This window comes from Schistocerca nitens, chromosome 2 (genome assembly GCF_023898315.1).
Source record: "Schistocerca nitens isolate TAMUIC-IGC-003100 chromosome 2, iqSchNite1.1, whole genome shotgun sequence".
NCBI classification, from domain to species: domain Eukaryota; kingdom Metazoa; phylum Arthropoda; class Insecta; order Orthoptera; family Acrididae; genus Schistocerca; species Schistocerca nitens.
In genome coordinates, this window is record NC_064615.1 from 110,346,796 (window position 1) to 110,368,086 (window position 21,291).

General features: G+C 40.8%; 1 protein-coding gene across 1 annotated transcript in view; it reads right to left on the bottom strand.

Annotated features, from left to right (window-relative positions):
* Window positions 1–220: 220 nt before the first annotated feature.
* Window positions 221–21,291, bottom strand: part of LOC126235780 (alpha-tocopherol transfer protein-like) — a 237,235-nt gene continuing 216,164 nt past the window's right edge. Inside the window, exons 7-8 of the mRNA XM_049944587.1 lie at window positions 2,328–2,472; window positions 221–503 (exon numbers count right to left, since the gene is read on the bottom strand). Coding sequence (XP_049800544.1) covers window positions 442–503; window positions 2,328–2,472 — 207 coding nt within the window. The 3' untranslated portion in view covers window positions 221–441. The remainder of the gene's footprint in view (window positions 504–2,327; window positions 2,473–21,291) is intronic.

Here is a 21,291-nt window from a genome sequence, read left to right on the forward strand (position 1 = left end):
TTCAAAATTTTAACTTTTTTTCCCTGGTATATATGCTGTCCACCTCCACAGACAGTGTACTGCTGTTCACTAATAAACTGACAATCCATTCAAAGAATTATGATGCCTTACAGGTGTTGTATCATGTAATGTGTAATATGGCTGTGGGGTAACTGTCACTAAGAAATTAATTTGGTAGTAGGGCTGAAGTCTGTATATTTACAATTCAAACTGCTTTTTACTCTCATTAAATATTTATTAAAATACACTTGTAACAAAATTACTTATATTCAGTATAATACAAAAATTAAATTTACAAAAATCAGGCACACTTGGCAATGCAGGAAAAGATTCATATACAACAGTTGCAAGACTAAGATATATAGATAAGGCACTACTTAAAGGCACTTCAACATTGGCCAGCATTGACTATTGTACAGTAATTGCTAAAACATGTTGAACTCAGGAAGAATCTGATGGGAGTTCTTCCTCATCTCCTCTTGTGTACCCAAGGGACTTCAGCTCTGAAACACAATTTACACTGTAGTTAATTAAGGTACAATGATGTGAAATCGGGATAATTGTACTTGTTATTGGGAATATTTCCATTTGAAATTTACATATTTTAAAAAACTTTGTCTCCAAATTGTTTTGTGTGTGTGTGTGTGTGTGTGTGTGTGTGTGTGTGTGTGTGTGTGTGTGTGATAGAGAGGTTTCATATTAACATGGTGCAGCATCCAGTTTAGTGATATGTATTAACCGGGGTGGAAATACAAGAAGAATGACTCCCACTCATGCAGTGACCGAGTAGTGCTGTTGATGAACAGTAGCAGAGACAAAGTAGCATGGGCAGTGCTGGCAAGAGACGGGGTGAATTAGGCAAGCAACACAGGATGAATAAATGTTTGGCAAATTAATAAGTGCTAAAGGATATTTTTTTAAATCTAATTTGGTGGTGAACTTATTCTGGACCACTCTCAAATGGACACACAAAATTCCATTTACAAAATAGTTATTTGTAACTGAAAAACAATGTTTTTCATTGACAGTTAGTGTAGTATAGAACTTGTGATAAGGAATATTCATTTGGGCTGATTTCGTCTACTCACTGCAATTATCTGCATTCAACATCTCTTATTAGTTCAGAAAATTTAATAACAATAAAAATTACTTAATAATACTTAGTTTAAGTTTGTTCACATTTTTATAGCATACAATAGCGCTGCACTTGCCTTGCAGATGACACTCTTTTGAAGATGACTGCAGTTGGCTTTAAGCAAACAGTCTTCTTGATAACTAAAAGTGTTCATAGCCTAAGGAATCAAGGTAGCTATAAAACAGCAACAGCAGCAATGAACTATTACTATTATTATTCACTGGCTCACTGATTTCTACCCATGTACAGGCCTTTGAAAATTCAATTTTGAGAAAGACTTTTGTAAATGTTCTCCAGTACTTAAGAATTAGTAATGCACAAAATACTACCTACCTTACAAGGGAGCTGTACTTTGACATTAATAATAACAGTTGTTGTAAGTAATAACATGGAAACTTGTAAATTTAGTAGACACTTGGCTCCAGAATTTATTGAGCTATTAAAATATATTTAGAAATATTTCTATCATTTACGTCCCAATTGTGTTTATATATAGGCTCATAGTCAAATCTGAGAGAGCTGCAGAAGTCACATGGACCTGCAGTCATGGAATCAGACACTGATTGCAAGAACAAATCTGACCAACAATTGAACCAATGGACGGACACCTAAGGAAAATGAAGCTTACTGTTACTAAAAGAAACATTCATTTAGATGTGTTTCATGAGAACCTTTCTTGTCATCACATGTAACATCTGATGTCTTCATCATGTGAAAAGAAGTATTTTGGCTGCTTGTAGTGTGTGTTTTTATGTGAAGAATAATTTACTTTGAAAGAAAAGTGTCAGTAGTTATTTTAATTAGATTTTCTGAGGATGCACTTTGATTCATGAGAGATGATCCAAACCACATTAATAATTGTTTTAAATACATAAAAAGATAGAAGATTCTTCTTCAGAACCATAGAAATTTTGTCCACGGTAGCAGTGGAAATTATGTCTTAGTACCATACAATTACAATTTTTGTAAGTTGTTAACAGCTGTGTTTCCACTTAATTATGCAATTAGAAGAGGAAGAAAGTTAACCTTAATCTATTTATTCATTTTACTTTCTTTAAAATAAGTTTAGAAAGTAACAAGAAATAAAATTTTATTCTATGGTTGTAGCACTTACAGTGGAGAGTTAAAAGTCATATCCAAGTAAGAAGGGAGGGAGAAGACATGGATGCAGTGTTGTGTGAAGAGAACTTACCCTTGATGATCAGTGGGTTTTGGCTGAGTGAGTCCATCCACTGTCGGTAGGAGTACTCTGGCCTTGTGCCGCCATACTTCTCGGGCAGGAACTTGGGGTCAATGTGCGCATGTAGGCTCTCCAGATTGGATCCATGTATGTGGATCTGTAACAGCGAATAGACAGTCTTCCTTCAATATTCATGGTTATGGCCCTTAAAGAGCTTGATGGTGTTGGGAATGTCTCATAAGGCCATTGTTTGTTAAACTGTATGTGAAATGTAGAAGTCATGAATTAGTGGTGTGAGATGTATTCAGTTCAAAACCAACTATGTGGTGATGAGGTAGTGCAATTAGGTCTAGAGCAATTTGAAGTGATGTGATTCAGGAAGCACTTAAACAGCAGTTAATTGCTTTTCTCACTGCCACTTGTGATTCTTATACCTAGTTCACTAGAATAGTAGGAACAATTATCCTGTAGAATATGACAATGTAGGCTGGAGATTTTCATTCCTTGCAACTAGTAAGTACCAATTTAACAGAATTATTAGTTTTTGTTAATTATCCTTGCTTTCAATGTCATGTTAATTCATGTTTTATTACTGATTTAATTAATTCCCCCATGTTAGAGCATTTAAGTATCTTGGTAGTATGATCAGTGAAGACTTGAAGTGTAAATTGGGACATCTGGATTGCTAAGGAGGAAATTACTATCTGGCAAACTAGAAAAAGGCCTAAGGGAAGGCTTGGTAAGTATTTTGTCTGGAATGTGGCACTCCCTGGGGCAGGAGCATGAACACATACAAGAGGGTGATAGACGTGAGACAGTAATAACAGTGTTGTGTGTGTGGCCGAAGAGTAGGAAAGAATACTTGGTAACCAATTCAGTGAGATATTGCAAAGAGATAGTACTGAGTTGACAGCTATTTCTTTTAATTTGATAAGATAGTAGAAAGTGAGAGAACATAGATTCTAGTTGAGGATAACATCATTTTAGGTGAAATGTAAATAATAATGGACAGAGGTCAATAAGATCCACTGGTGTGATGTACTACAGCTACTGACAGTCCAACATTGTCTTTTGCTGGGATGACAATATTTTACTTTTACAGCAGTTTAAAATACATTTATAATCATACTTCATGTAAGGCCTAGTTAAAGGTTGGTACTACAGCATATGCACATCTATGTAGGATGGGGAGAGGGGATGTGATTTCCTAAGTTCACAGGTAGAACCAGCAAATGATAGGAAGTTGAGCAAAGGAAGACAGAAAAAGAAAGAACCTCAATTAAGAAAATAAACAGAAGACTGGCTTATTTAACATAGGTGCAAAGGACTGAAAGAATCATCATTCTCTCTAATTACAAGCACATGTACCCGTAGACTTCAGACCTGTGTTCACAGTCATGGTACTATGTGATTGAACACTTCAATTTTATACTGTGTAAATCATGATGGTGTCAAAGTTAAAAGAGCTTGTCAGTTTTTAGTTCCTAAACTAAGAGTATCAGACATCATCATTTCAAATTTTTGGGCAAATTCAATTTCTTGGATTCGCCAAATACTGACCCCTCCAGATTTGAACCTCGAATCTGTTCCCGTTAACACTAGCATATGTAATCATTTGGTCATTATACATTATGGTGGACTGATCTACAAGTAGTAGATGAATTTTGCCCTTAAGCAGAAAATAAGTGACAAGGGCTGAAGTTAAAAGAATATAAAATGATGTATGGAAATAGCAAGAAAAGCATCTCTGGAGAAGAGAAGTCTGCTAACATATTGTTTAAATTTAGGTGGTAGGAAGCCTTTTCTGAAGGTATTTATCTTATGTGTAACTTTACACAAATGTGAAACATCGTCAATAAACAGACATGACTGGGCCAAAAGCTTTTTGAATGTGATGCTACAGAATAATGCAGAAGGTCACAGAGATATATCAGGTAATTAATGAGGAGGTACTGAATCAAACTGGGGAGAAGATAAATTTATGGCACAATTTGACTGAAAGAAGGCATCAATCAACAGAATATACACTGAAGCATCATGGAATTGTTGATATGACAAGGGATGGAAATGTGGGGGGTACAAATTGTAGAGTGAGACCATGACTTTAATACAGTTAGCAAGTTGAAATGAATGTAGGTTGCAGTAGATATGTGAAGGTGAAGCTTGTGTAGGATAGACAACTGTGGAGAGGTACATGATACCAGTTTTCTGACAGAAGATGCAACAACACAACATTGTTCTTCACAAAATGAAAGCCTTGTGGCATCATCCAGAGATTGCAATGCCACACCAATCAGCTGCAACCAATGGGAGACACTCCTGAAGACATGCCCTTCGTCTCAGTATAGCAGTGGCTTCATGCTAAGGCCAATATAGTTTCTAGCATGCAAGAGCTCTCTCCAGTTTGTGACCTCATCTGAAGTACTCATCATAGTGTAGGACCAAAGAGTTGCTAAAGTTTCTGGTGAACTTTTAGTTTAGGAAATGTTGGACATTGTACCTCAAGAGGACAGTTTGTTAACCTGTGCATCAAATGATGCATACATAGTCAATGACAGTTGTAAATTATCCAGTATTCCTGTGGCAAAGAAGTGTATCAGAGTTAAATAAATAATTTATTAATTAATGTAATAAAGTCAATTAATATTTCTTGAGTTCAGTTCTTATGTGCCATCTCACCAAGCAATCAAAAAACCCATAGTTATGGCCAGACGAAAGTAGTTTCGCTTGGTCATAACAGTCCTACATATAAAAATTCCTGGTGTTGAGATGGAAAAACTATGATGGATCCAAGATGTGCATAAACTGATCATGAGGTTCATTATACTCATTTGAGAGTGTTGCTCTGCTTCATTACACAGTTGCCTCCCACAATACACCAAAAGATGAAGCAGAAAATTAGGAATCTCCACAAACTCTACATACAATTGGGAAAATAAGTCATCAGTCACTGCTGTAAGTTACCCGATTGTAAGGCACTAATTAAAATACCAAATGATAAAGCTCATTGCCAACAGGCTTGTATTCATACAACAGGTAGATAACTCTAATAATCTCTGATAATTACAATTGTGCTCATGCAAATAATAAAGGGTGGGTCCCACTGAAAAATCCATGATTGATATCTATTCTTGGCCAATGTGAGTTGCAGTCACCTCTCTAAAATTGTGCCATCTACATCTACCATAGTTCCTTCCTTCAATATTCAGCACAATGTATGCAGCAGCTACTTAATGCAGCTAAGGAAACAGCTGCTTTTTTTACCGAGTAGCGCCCTTCCTGCTAGTCATCACATCCACATTTACACGCTTTTCAGTGGAATCTGTTAACTCTTTCAAGCAATTGGCTGTCCAGTTTGTAGGGATGGAACAGTCACGTAGGTTCAGTTGTAGCTAAAAGTGGTGGATTTCAGCCCACTGCCAGAATACTATGAAGATGCAACCAGTCTATAAAGAAGATTGCTTACAAGATAATCAGGTGACCCATCTTATAACATTGCGCAAAAGTGTAGGACCCATACCAAACAGGACTAACAGGGGATATTGAATACATACAGAGAATAGTAGTGTGGAAGGTGACAGGTTTGTTTGACCCGTGGGAGAGTGTGACAGATACTGAAGAACCCAGAGTGGCAGATACTCTGAGATAGATGCAAACTATCCTGAAAAAACCTACTTACAAAGTTTCAAGAACCAGCTTTAAATAATTGATGTAGAAGCATACTACGACCCACTACATGTCACTCCTTTAGGGATCATGAGAAGAAGATTAGATTAATTACAGCCTACATAGAGATGTTTAAACAATAAATTCTTCCTGTGCTCCATAGTTGAATGGAATGGGAAGAAGCCATAACAATTAGTACAGTTGGACGTGGGAAGTCCTCTCTGCCATGCATTTCAGACTGATGTGCCAAGTACTGATGCACTTGTAAACAGAAAGCACAGCAAAATAACTTTTATATATACTTCCTTCAGAATAAGATGCATTTATGCATGAATGAATGAAATTATAGAATATAAATGTATGAAGAATATAGAGAAAACCAAGTGCAATAGTTGAAGCACTGATTATACGTCTACTCGGACTGAAGAAATAAATCATTAAAAAATGGACACGCATTCAGAAGGAAGAAGACAAACCTCCATCCACCGAATATACAGATGTAGGTTTCCAAAAGAAATTCTGCAGGTCAGGAAGCCGCATCAATAACGCTAAGACAGCTTCACGACCTAAGGCTGTGGTCACAGTGGCGCCAATATTGGTGGATTCTGCATATGGCCGACATTGGCTGGAGACAGCCGATTTTTTCACATACGTACACCACTATGTGCACAGTCACACCGTAGCTGATCTTATCTTCCGAATGTATAGACTTCAAAAGACAATCGGCAAAATTCAAATCAGTTTGTTTTCTTCAGTCAAATCGACAGATGTTCTCGCACACTAAATATGGAGTGTGAGAAACTGATTGTAGTCTAAGAAAGAGTGAGTTTGTGGATCCTGAGAATGAAAGTATCATAACTGGGTTACAGCTTGGAATCTGCGGACCGAAATCGCGCATTTGTTCGAAACCTTAAATAGGCAAAATCTTTATTGAAAATTTTAGGTGTAGATTATAACCTCAAAAAATAATTTGTTCAAGAGAAAAGGGTCGCGTATCTTATATGCGTATCACAACTGAAGCGTACTGGATCTTTTTGTGGTAGGTTGCCATTAGTTGTCTACAAATTATTACTACTGCTAACTGGTGTTTTATGCCAGTTGGGTAGCGATTCTGTTAATATGAAGTAGTTTGCAAATTTGGAGACTATGGCGGTCAATCGAGGCCCGTACGCATGGTATCTGGGTACCCTAGAGCAAGAATGCGGTCCGCTAAGTGCTCCTCCAGGACATCAGACATTCTCCTGCTTCAATGGGTTCTTGCATGAACAACATCTTGTCGAAATCAGGGTCACTTTGGATAATGGTGATGAAATAATCTTCCAAAACCTTCACGTACCGTTCGGTAGTCACCATGCCATCAAGAAACATCGTACCTATTATTCCGTAACTGGACATTGCACACCACACAGCCACCCGTTGAGGGTGAAGAGACTTCTTGATCGCGAAATGAGGGTTCTCAGTCCCCCCAACTCTGCAGTTTGAACGCAAACCGTTCAGAAGCGATGACGATTTTATTTCATATAGCTCAATAATTGTCACCCAATATTTTTTTTTTAAAAAAAGAGGACATTCAACATTCTGGCCGTTACCCGTAACTAATGTACAAGCATTTCACATTTGCAGTGGCTTATCTTCCCCCACCATTAACCTGTGATCTTGCAATGTTAATCACTTAAATATGTTATCTAGAAAATGTATTCCCGAAACTTCATTACCCTACATTAATTGCTTTTTTGTGTTGCGATTTGTTTAGTCTTTGTAACCAAAAAAATCTTAAACTTCATTTTATTTACGATGTAATAATAAAGTTGTCACAAAACTTGTGAACTTAGAATACACTGAGTGCGTATGGCAATTCTTATGTTAATGCAGACACGCATCATCAAACAGACAATCGCTTTACAACACTCATTTGTACTAATCACATTACTGTACTGAAGATCTGCAGAAGTCACAGTTTACATAATACTAGAGTTACTTTGCTTATTATTGATAACATATACATAAATCGGTTCCACCTCGTCCATGGATGATCTGGTCACCACTAAGTCCTTTAGGCTCATTTTAAACTGCACGTTATTTGTAGCTGAACTTTTTATGGCTGCTTGCAAGTGTGTGAAAATGTTTGTTCCTAAGACACTCCAAGGCTCCCTTTCATGTGCGTGAACGCTTGCTACAAGACAGAATATTTACTTGTGCTAATTTTCCGGTGAATAACGTGCCCCGCACGCCATTTGTCCTATAACCCTTAACTGTCCCTGGATGTAAGTGGCTAACTGAAGGGCGTAATGGCGTTACGCAGTGCATTAACATACCAAATAGGAGGTCGCAGGTACCAGCCGTATTCATTAACGGTTCTAGCCGAGTCAACGACCTCGGAGCCTTAAACCCGCACAACGCCGCAAAGTAATCCAGACGCACATTTGTTTTGTCTATGAATACAACACGCACGTCATGCTGAGACTACTTGTCCAGACAACACCACCTGCAGCCCGGTGCCATTATTACCTGCGAGTCCCGTTACAACACACTGGCCCCAGGCGCGGCGCCTCGCGTCTGACGTCACAGCTTCCTGCTCTGCAGGTTTCGCGTATTTGGGACGCTGACCCATCGTATGCTTTTCGTGCTGGTCCATCTGGACGTAAATGTGTGTGATCCACGGGGCAGGTCACTTACGTTCTTATACGAGGAAGAGGGGCTCTAGAACTCGTAGCATTCTGGCTGACACCGTCCCCGGAGTTCGTCTGAAAACGTCGGCCGTCATAATGGTCATATTGCGTCTGATCGCCGTCAGATTTCGGCAGGGTCAAGGAGGTTAGGTTAAGTCAGGTTACGTTATAATCTATTTTATGTATGAAGTATGTTAGATTTTAACCTCTTAGGCTGGGATGGTAACCAGGAGGCCTCTGTCCTTGGATAGAAGTGCTGCATAGCGTCTTCTGCTACTAAAGAGGCGCCAAATGCATGTGAATGAGCTTTCCTGTCTCGTAAATAACGTGGCTAATACTGCACACTCTGTCCTAAGTTATCGGAGTAACAAGGCAGGTTTTACGAATATATGAGATGACGTGAGAAACGTTCTGTTACATTCTTGAGACAATTCGTGGTGACCTTGAAAAGCAAATTATAAACACACTGTTTTGCAGTATATGTTTAAAGTTTTGCAGGCGTACGTCAATAAACCTTCAATGACTGCCATTTAGAACACGTGTGAAGGACAAGCCTAAAGTGTAGCATAACATACTCTGAAAACCATTGCTGAGCGGGAAACAGCCATTCAGAAGGTCATCGACACCATCGATGTCCCGACACTTCAGAGGGTCAGGCAGAATTTCGCTATTCGTCTGCGCCACATCACTGCCAAAGATAGCAGGCATATCTGTAGTGACGTTTACATGTTGAATAAAATGTGTGGGGTCGTAGTTTGCCAGCAATTTACGTTTTTTTCCCATATAGTTCAATAATTGCACCCTGTATGCACAATGCTACCTTTAAGGATTTTTCGCTTTGGATCTATGGTACTAAAGTGTCTTCATCTGTACTCTGCAACACACCGTGAAGTGCATGGCAGAGAGTACGTCCCTTTGTACCAGTTACTAGGGTTTCTTCCCATGCCACTCACATATAGAGCGCGGGAAGAACGACTATTTTAATGCCTCTGCGAGTGCTGTAATTATTATAATCTTGTCCTCATGATCCTTGAGTGTGCGATACAGAGGTGATTTTTGTGTACTCCTAGTTTCATCATTGAAGTCTGGTTCCTTAAACTCAGTAAATAGGCTTTCTCGGGATAGTTTATGTCTTTCTTCAAGAGTCAACCAATTCAGTTCGTTCAGTATCTCTGTGACACACTTCCGCAAATCAAATATTCGTGCTCCCTGCCTCTGTATAATTCAATATCCCCTCGTACAGGTCCCACATACTTGAGTAATATTCTAGAATGGGTCGCACGAGTGATTTGTAAGCAATCTTCTTTCTAGACTGATTAGACTTCTCCAGTATTCTGCTAATAAATATATCTAATCTAGATGGTACAGGGATTATAGTCGAGATGACATCTGAAGAGATCAATGAACTTAAAAACTATTGAAAAATCTGATTACAGGTTCCCAAGGTTGCCCTGAATCAGTCCAAGTGAAAGCCAGGATTGCGCTCTTAACATTCCAAAATAAATTTCTTTTCCTTTTCTTGCTCATTATTAGGACTTACAAAATTCAGTTCTTAAACTGTGTTTATTACCATCATTCACATTACTGTTACTGTTGGCATCGTCGTTTTCAGACTTAGTTTAGTTTTGACGTCTTACAGTTTCAAGCTTCGTTACTCTGTCTTGTTCTGTCTTTTGTGATGTGAGTGTGTTTCACTAACACCGAGATGTCCGAAAGAAAAATAAAAAAAGTAAGTAATTAAATTAAAATGTTACACAAAAAAGAAATACATCTGTTACCAGTCCCTACCTGCACAATTTATTCAGAAATACTTGCAAAAGAAGTTTTGGAAGGGACGTATACAATATGAAGTTCGTATTCTCATATGGAAACTACACGAGGCGCTTGCAGGAGGAAAGCACGCTATTCAGACGTATTGTAGATCAAAACTAAACGCATGAATAGAAAAAAATTGATCCGTTGTTCATTGCTAATTCAAAATCTTTCTCGAAGTTTACTCTTTTTTTAGGCTTCTTTACAGAAAACTAATTAACTAGAAAAAGTACAGCCATGTACTGTAAAAACGGAAGAAAGGACGAATCTCACGATTCTCTTGTAATGAACATACATTTACTCGACTGAACATTAAAGATATTCAACAGGCTGTGACTTTAAACACTTTTAGCATTCTTTTTTGCAGACCTCTCGCGAGAACTCTGTTTTCTATTGTGCCTTTTCTTGTTTGCATTTTATTTCCCTCGCGAGAATTATCATTTATAGCTTGGCTTCTTACGTATGTGTGTTTCTAACTTTTTATTATGAATTAGCTGTACAACCACATCGTTTGGTAGTTGGTGCATGAAAAGAAAGAACTAATAAGTAAATAATATGTCAAAAATAAAACTTCTCAGTTTACATTAATGGATGCATTTTGCCACTGTTTTATCATTATGGTTTTATTACATATCTGCCTTAGTTACTAAAATGTTTTTTTATTAATCCACGACCCATTTCAAGTTTTGTATTGAAGTTATTTTCCAGTGAAATCTGAGAACTGTATTTTAGTGAAGTAACGTAAAAAAGGTAAAGAAAATTAACACCGACTGAAGTTTAACGTCCCATCGACTTGAATACCTCTCGAAGCTCTAGCTCAATGGAAAAAGGGTGGTCAGAAGCGGCCATGCCGATGGAACCATGCCGTCATGCGCCGCACGTTGTTTAGGAATTTAGGAAAGCAACAGAGAAACCCATCGGTAAGTCGAGAAGGGAATTCTGTCTCCTCCTTCCAAAACCAATCTGCCACTTCGTACAGTCCCATAATAAAATATTTTAGTCTGCTATCGAGCCTTGTCATATTTTTTTAAATTTAGAGTTATGCAGTATTTGTTGTATTGTACTACTGCTGCACAATGAAAATTTTGGATTTGACTTCAATACACATCGCACCCAGAAATATGCCTGCTCAGATGTCAGAGCACAGTTATCAGACCCAGCCAAGTGGTTGGATCTGTTACCGATTCTCCTTCCTCCCAAACAAGGCAACAGTCTCCTCTAAATCTACAGGAGTGCCTCTCCCAGGAGAGAAACTAAAGCACTGCTTCGCAGTAGTTACTCGAATGAAATATTGTCCTGCGGGCTTGACCAGGGAACCTACGGAGATACGAGTACGGACAGCTAACGAGAAATTTATGAACTCGCAAATCGCAATCTCGATTCACGCCTTCCACAGTTTCAATGATTCACTTCATAAGAATATTGTAAGACCGCTCTGGCTTGACCCAAATCCTTCAACTATGTAAGAGTTCCGTCTCCAGTGACCTCTACGTCGATAACCTCTGAACTCTAGCATTTATTCCGTCTTCATTCTTTATGCTTGCAATCTAATGGGGAGGCACAATGATAATACACTTCATCCATATTCGGCAGGGCGGCAGTTCAAATACCAGTACGGGCGTCCAGATTTAGGTTTTCTACAGTTTTCCTAAATAGCTCATGGCAAATGCCTACGCGGTTCCTTTGTAAAAAACGACGCCAATTGTCTTCCCTACCCTTGCTGATTAACTCTGAGACTGTACGCATTCGCAGCTGAGCTGTTGACGTGGCTGACCCAAACAGGTGACTGCCATGGGATTTTTCTTGGTTTGAGAGCTAGGACGTGACTAACTATGTTTCATACCAACACCAGAGCAGCCCGAAAGAGATGGAGAGTTTCTGGCTTCGAAACCAACTGTATCGATCGGACGAGCTAGCCTGTCACGCGCAATTCTCTTAATTTCGATACAACTACTGTGGTCTAACCACAAAACTAAAATTTAGATGGTCTTACAGCAATTTATGTTGTTACGAGGCGTGTTTTTTAAGTGAGTACCGTTTTGAAATTAAAAAAAGACGTGCTAACATATCTCAATTTTATTTCTACATGAAAGGCTGTACGTTAATCTACTTTTCTACAGAATTTCCGTCAATATTGAGGCACTTGTCATAACGTTGTACCAGATTTGAATACCCTCCTCATAGAAGTCTGCCGCTTGACTTGTTAACAACTGCATCACCACTGTTTTGACTTCGTAACCGTCTTGAAGACGCTGACCGCCCAGGTGTTTCTTCAAGTGCAGGAACAGATGGTAGTCACTGGGCGCAATATCGGGGCTGTACGGAGGATGATCTAGAGTTTCCCATCGAAAAGATGTGATGAGATCTTTGATCTGATACGCCACATGCGGACGGACATTGTCTTGCAACAAAACGATGCCCTTACTCAACTTCCATGGATTGTTGCTTTGATTCTGGTGTGACGTAGGCCACCCATGTTTCATCGCCCGTAACAATTTGGCATAAGAAATCATCACCGTCGTTGTGGTACCGCTCAAGGAAAGGCAACGCACTGTCTAAACGTTTGGTTTTGTGCACATGCGTCAACATTTTCGGTAGAAAACATGTGCACAATTTTCGGTAATTTTAGTGCTCGGTCACAATGCCATACAAAACACTACGAGAAACATTAGGAAAATCATCCAGCAAGGAGGAAATCGTAAATCGTCTGTTTTCTCTCACTTTATTGTCCACTTCCTGCACCAAACTTTCATTAACGACCGAAGGACGCCCACTCCGTTGTTCATGATGCACATTTGTGAGGCCATCTTTAAATGCTCTCACCCACTTTCTTACCATTCCATCACTCATAATGTTTTCTCCGTAAACTCCACAGATCTCACGATGAATATCGATCGCTTTTAGGCCTTTAGCACTAAGAAATCTTATAGCAGCCCGTACTTCACAGTCGGCGGGACTCACGATTATCGGAGGCATCTTAAACACTCAGTACACATCTTAAACAAGGAAGAATCAGACTGTAATGGCGTCAGTGCGTAGATTAAGGTACAGGCTTTCATGTAAAAATAAAATTATTGAGATATCTTAGCACGTCTTTTTTCAATTTCAAAACGGTACTTACTTAAAAAACACGCCTCGTACAACCGAACAGTCCAAGTGTGAGACGTCATTTCTGTAACACAGCAGGGTTGCGGTCGCGAGTGAAGAAGAAATCACATTATTGTATTTGCTTGAACAGGTGTGTAATGTAACATGACGACAATCCGTTTCACAAAATGATCTGGCACCGAAGTTTTCCCAAGGTTTCATGTGTTTCCTGTTATGTCTTTTCCTTCTTCCAAGCTCAACATTAATCATCCAGATTCACTGTTTTATTCTGTCTATGTCCTTTCTCCTACAACCCCACTCCCACCTCCCTTAATCTCCGTCACTAAAATTGTGTGACACGAATTAGGGATAGAAAAGAAAAGTGTTAACGAAAAACATTCATTAAACAGTCACTAAAATACAGTTTTTAGCAGTCACCAAACGTTTCGGAGCTCTAGCCCCATCTTGGTGATTAAAGAGTGCACATTTGTAAGACTGTTTTTGGAATCTTCTCGTTCTTTCAACAGTTTCAAGTACGACCACAAACGCAGCCTTTATTATAATATTGTTGTCGCAAAGAACAGGTAAGTTTATATGAAGCTGTAAATATGTAGAAGAGAATGGAAAAACAAACGTATAGATCACAATGTGAAATAAGGAATAACGAATACCTTCCGTAGACCTTAGACGTAACATTTGCGACAGTGTTGGAGCATTCTATTACATGCCACGGAGGTAAATCTCGCAAGCCTTTCACTTTGCGTCACAGAGAAGTAATGTTAGAGTGGCTGGGTAACATTTGGCGAGTGAAAGCAACCGAAATGCTTTATCCGATGAATCTCCGCAACATGGGAGACTGGGCTGTGACTAGAAGGTGGTCTGGCAACTATTGTAGGGTTTACAGTTAACGCCAAAGACGATGATGACACTAACAGGCACTGTTCAGCCACAACTTTAGGTTCTTTTAGTGATATTTTGAACTCGCCAGGAAAGAAACCAGGCGTTGTTCGTTCACAAGAGATCAGAAGTTAATGCTTAAATTATCTGTGAAATATTATCGCAACTCCTGTAGAGCAGTAATAATTTCTGAACTCTGAGAATGTACTTTATGAAATCACGAATAGTTTCGTGGGAGTTGATACATGAGGAATGTGGGGCCAAGAAATCTATTTTCCCTCGATCTACTATGCTTTTCGAAATTTGAAAATAAACCATCTGGAGCAGTACTGCCACACGAATGAAGTTTTAATCAACTGCAAACACAACCGTTGCTGAGGAGAAAAGAAGCTGTCATATGTCATAGCGAATAGCTACTGATGTGTCAGAATTACGTAGAAACGGTACAGAAGTGTTAATTGAATGAGCCAAGGGGCAGGCCAGTTTGTGGAGAACGAGAAGATCTGGTGGCTCTGAGCACTATGGGACTCAACTGCTGTGGTCATAAGTCCCCTAGAACTTAGAACTACTTAAACCTAACTAACCTAAGGACAGCACACAACACCCAGCCATCACGAGGCAGAGAAAATCCCTGACCCCGCCGGGAATCGAACCCGGGAACCCGGGCGTGGGAAGCGAGAACGCTACCGCACGACCACGAGATGCGGGCACGAGAAGATCTATCAGCTAGTAACGAACGCAGCTAACAATGGAATACAACGACGATTTGTTCCAGAACACGATCTAAATGTTCTAGTCGGAGACGTGGCCACGATAAGTGGGTGACCAAAGATCTACACATGGGCATCAGTTACAGGCAAATCCACTAACTTATACCGAAAGCACAATGGTTCAATGAAATGCAGGGTATGAAACGTAGCTCTACTGCCGAAGGGGAGAAGTGGTTCGTAATGATCATTGCAGCTGCTAACATCACCTCCATAAAAATTCGCGCCGTGCTATTACAGCATTTTTCTCTGCCTCGTGATGACTGGGTGTTGTGTGATGTCCTTAGGTTAGATAGGTTTAAGTAGATCTAAGTTCTAGGGGACTGATGACCATAGACGTTAAGTCCCATAGTGCTCAGAGCCATTTGAACCATTTTTTATTACAGCATTGCGATTGTGGGGAGATCCATGACGTCAAACGCATATACAGGGGGTTTAAAAAATGACCGGTATATTTGATACGGCAATAAAAACTAAACGAGCAGCGATAGAAATACACCGTTTGTTGCAATATGCTTGGGACAACAGTACATTTTCAGGCGGACAAACTTTCGAGATTACAGTAGTTACAATTTTCAACAACAGATGGCGCTGCAAGTGATGTGAAAGATATAGAAGACAACGCAGTCTGTGGGTGCGCCATTCTGTACGTCGTCTTTCTGCTGTAAGCGTGTGCTGTTCACAACGTGCAAGTGTGCTGTACACAACATGGTTTATACCTTAGAACAGAGGATTTTTCTGGTGTTGGAATTCCACCGCCTAGAACACAGTGTTGTTGCAACAAGACGAAGTTTTCAACGGAGGTTTAATGTAACCAAAGGACCGAAAAGCGATACAATAAAGGATCTGTTTGAAAAATTTCAACGGACTGGGAACGTGACGGATGAACGTGCTGGGAAGGTAGGGCGACCGCGTACGGCAACCACAGAGGGCAACGCGCAGCTAGTGCAGCAGGTGATCCAACAGCGGCCTCAGGTTTCCGTTCGCCGTGTTGCAGCTGCGGTCCAAATGACGCCAACGTCCACGTATCGTCTCATGCGCCAGAGTTTACACCTCTACCCATACAAAATTCAAACGCGGCAACCCCTCTGCGCCGCTACCATTGCTGCACGAGAGACATTCGCTAACGATATAGTGCACAGGATTGATGACGGCGATATGCATGTGGGCAGCATTTGGTTTACTGACGAAGCTTATTTTTACCTGGACGGCTTCGTCAATAAACAGAACTGGCGCATATGGGGAACCGAAAAGCCCCATGTTGCAGTCCCATCGTCCCTGCATCCACAAAAAGTACTGGTCTGGGCCGCCATTTCTTCCAAAGGAATCATTGGCCCATTTTTCAGATCCGAAACGATTACTGCATCACGCTATCTGGACATTCTTCGTGAATTTGTGGCGGTACAAACTGCCTTAGACGACACTGCGAACACCTCGTGGTTTATGCAAGATGGTGCCCGGCCACATCGCACGGCCGACGTCTTTAATTTCCTGAATGAATATTTCGATGATCGTGTGATTGCTTTGGGCTATCCGAAACATACAGGAGGCGGCGTGGATTGGCCTCCCTATTCGCCAGACATGAACCCCTGTGACTTCTTTCTGTGGGGACACTTGAAAGACCAGGTGTACCGCCAGAATCCAGAAACAATTGAGTAGCTGAAGCAGTACATCTCATCTGCATGTGAAGCCATTCCGCCAGACACGTTGTCAAAGGTTTCGGGTAATTTCATTCAGAGACTACGCCATATTATTGCTACGCATGGTGGATATGTGGAAAATATCGTACTATAGAGTTTCCCAGACCGCAGCGCCATCTGTTGTTGAAAATTGTAACTACTGTAATTTCGAAAGTTTGTCTGCCTGAAAATGTACTGTTGTCCCAAGCATATTGCAACAAACGGTGTATTTCTATCGCTGCTCGTTTACTTTTTATTGCCGTTTCAAATATACCGGTCATTTTTGAAACACCCTGTACTTTGGCTGCTCTAGACACAGAAAGGAATCTGACATGCTACTTAACGAGCTGGTAAAGCCGAAACAAGAATTTTCCATCGAATGAGTTGATAATCTTACCGATATTGATTATCAACAAGGAATTCTTGTTAAAAGTTGGCATTAAAATAAAAACTCGTTTCTTAATTAATCTAAGACAGACCTTTGGCTGCTGTACTTGTTTAAGTATTATCATTAATGTTCATGAAAACTGTTTTGAAGTACCTAGCAACTGGTGGAAAGGTAACCCTTATAGTCTGAACAGGCCATAGTGGCGTGTCCATACATGGGAAGACTATCTCCGTACAGTAGTTTCTGTTCTTTTACAATATCCAGTAACTACAATCTCGTTCCGCGATCATATATACAGTAGGGACAATCAGACGTATTCAGTGCAATTTTGAAAGTGTTTATTCCACACTCCAACTGTTGCCGCAGTTGGTAAAGCAGTACTGCTGGACCAGATACCATGTCTTGTCTGATGATCAGTTTAACTGGGTAGTTCACGAAACTGCGTTACCGAATGCGCTTTGGAAGTAGACTGGTATTGCACTGAAACAAAATGGTTCAAATGGCTCTGAGCACTATGGGACTCAACATCTTAGGTCATAAGTCCCCTAGAACTTAGAACTACTTAAACCTAACTAACCTAAGGACATCACACACACCCATGCCCGAGGCAGGATTCGAACCTGCGACCGTAGCAGTCCCGGCACTGAAACAGCACGTCACCCCGACGTCATAGACCCGGCAACAAATTGGACTAGATGGTGGCGATGACGCGTCTTACACTCTCTGGTGATCCCTCAACAAACGCCCAATATGTACTGTCACGTATGCCTCTCCATCAGCCTGTCTGCTAAGTCTCCGGCAGTTGCACTCATGGACTGTACTATGTTGCACTCGCAAATGACCACTACTGTCGCCATGCGATACTGTGCTCTCATCAATGTTCAGACCAGTTTAATTCATCTCACCACGACGCCCTCTCCTATGCCAGTCTTTGATCTCAGACGCATTTACAGTCAACGGCGTCAGTCATTTGAGTCGCTTATTTCAACAGCTGTCTTCGACTACAGCTTTTTCCCCTCTATGGCTATCTCTAGCACCATCGAAGTCATTCCCTGGTGTCTTAAAGCATGTCCTACAATCCTCTTCTTTCTTCTGACCAGTATTTTACACTAATTCCTTTCCTTGCCTATTATGGGGAGAACCTATTTCTTACCAGTCCATAGTCTGGCGCAACCCGCCACTATTTATTTTATTTTGAAGTATCAGTGCCTTTAGCATGAAACCGCCGATGCTACGAATGTGGGGTTCCGTAACATCGGTGGTTTCATGCTAAAGGCACTGGTACATCAAAATAAAATGAATAAAATGGGGCATTGCAGCAAAAATCACTGGAGCTCAAAGCGTTAACTTGCAGCAACTTTTTGCAACTCTACATCTCAAACGTTTAGATTCTCTTTTCCCGCTTTCTCGCGGCACATCATTCACTTCCAGATGTACTTCATCAGAAGTTTTTTCTCACGCTAACGCTCATATTTGAAATTACAAAACTTATTCTGTGGGAGCCATGTTCTTTGGCTGTTAGTTTGTTTCATATCCACTGCTTCGCTCGTCCGTTACGGGTTATTTTGCTCCCAGACACAGCTTTACGCAACTCGTACCTCCAGTGTCGTTACACCATTAGAAGCGGGCTACACAGTGATGGGCTGAGAGTGAGTATGGAAAGAAGCGTCCATGCTCGAAGACCAACTGCGAGCAAGCAGTTTACATTCTTTGATAACACGTTGGTCCTAATCCGCGCTGCGGTTGCCGTGCGATGAACTATGGTCCTCCATGTGTGATACTATATGTCACGACAGTCCGGAAGCAAAATAACGCACTTATGCCGCTCCCTTGGACCAATGGTGCTAACAGTGGTACACAGCTGATATCCCACATCAAGCACGTTGGGAAGGAATGAAGGAAGGAAGGAAAGTTAAGATCATTCACCTAAAATGAGTTAGGGAAATCGCTTATAAGTCACATCCGAATGACCAGACGGGGAAATGAACAGCTGTCCTCCAGAAGACGAGTCCTGTGCCTTACTACTGAGCCACCTAGCTCGGACTAGTCCGTGGGGCAATCCGTCATTATTGAGTTTCCAGATTAAGGCATACTCACAACCTTGTGTATCGAAGGTTAATACTTGGTTCGATATGCGTAGGGTTGCAAAAATTCCCTTAAAACACGGAATAATCATTTCTGATCAGAAGCATTGGGATGCAAAACGAAAGTATGGAAACTACTGCATTAAGAATAGGGAAAGCACATACACACAGGACATCGCAACTGATCCATTGTGGATAAGCTACAGTGGCCGGTCAAATATTTACCAAGGAAAAACGTATGTTTCGATAAGTTATTTTACTTAGACAACCATCTTCAAGTCCCTGCATATTGTCACGTAGAAGGTGTAATTAGATGAATGACGAACATTTACTTCACTTACGAAGGTTTATTCAGCACTTGCACATACAAGAGCGCGGAGCGAACTCCTCCGGCCAGAACACATACAGTATATATACAGCTACAGAACATTCCAGTACAACGATTCTTCACATTTGTGGATCTTCTAGAATGTACTCGAAACGAATATAGAAATTAAAATTGTTGAGTCCACGCGAGTTTTGAACTCTCGACCCTTCATGCAACAGTTTAGTACCATAACCACTACACCACGGTGCTACTCAGCTTTTTCTGCGACAATATTAACGAGTACTAACGTGTAAGGACCTGAAGATGGCATTAATGACATGCCGAAACTGGTTGTCTAAATAAAATAACTTCCCAAAACATACGGCTGTTGAGCAATTTTCCTTGGTAAATAAACATACAGAACTTGTGGCCACTAACTGAAAAAGTGTTGTGGTGTCCTCTCCGTTGGCAGTATCTCTAATAGTCTTCCATTTAGGTCATCACCAGAAAAGGAGAGGGTCGAAATTCCCAGTAGGCAAGTGTTCATAGAGGAAGACAGATATGGCAACGACACGAAGGAAGGAAGGAAGGAAGGAAGGAAGGAAGGAAGGGTTTAACGTCCCGTCGACGTAGAGGTCATTTGAGAGCGAGCACAAGCTCGGATTGTGTCAAGGATGGGGAAGGAAATGGGTCGTGGCCTTTCAGAGGAACCATCCCGGCATTTGCCTGGAGTGACTTAGGGAAATCATGGAAAACTTAAATGACAGGGTACGGGTCTGAACTGTCGTCATCCCGAATGCGAGTCCAATGTGTTAATTGCTCGGTTCTAACGAAAGGGTAGCAATCTTACAGTCGGAGTGTGGAATGTGAAAAGCCTTAATGCGATATGGAAGCTAGTAAATCTGGAAGGGGACATACAAACGCTCAACCTGAACATAGTTTCTAAAGGAACAGATGTCAATATCGATACGATGTCGGAATCTTATCTTTATCCTTCTCGGTTGGACCCAAGATCACAGCTAACTTGGAGATAGATGCCCCTTTGCCTCAGAAATGGGGAGCGAGCATCTGCCGGTTGCGGGAAAGGCGTGTTAGGCCGCTTGTCTTAGGGGTGTGCTTGCTCAGTGAACAAGTACGGCTAGGGGGCGTGGATGTGATGGAGTGAATAGGAACGCGAAGTACTTATTTTATGATTATTACTGTGCCGTATTCTCAAAACATCCTCTTTTTACTTGTCGCTTCAAATCTGCGCAAAATCTCGAACTTTCGGCGAAATATTCCATAGTCTTCCTCAGAAACGAGTGACTGTCGTGGCTGTGTGACAATCATTTACTCGTATAGGCCGCAGACGGCTTGTGACTGATCAGTGGACGTCATAATTACGTCACGCTGCCAGAGATTGTCTGCACAAGTGATGCCAGCCTTCTCGGAGGAACGTTAATTGGAGACTGTTCAGCAACTGCTGGTTTCTCAAGTTCTAGAATTTTGGTGTTCCTTTGGTGTCCTGCACTGCAGTTTGAAGGGCACGCCAAGGTTCGTCAATGTCGTTGCTTCCACACTCATAAGCAATCACTACGGCGGCCGAACGCAGTAAGAAACGGCAATGATTAACTCAAGTGA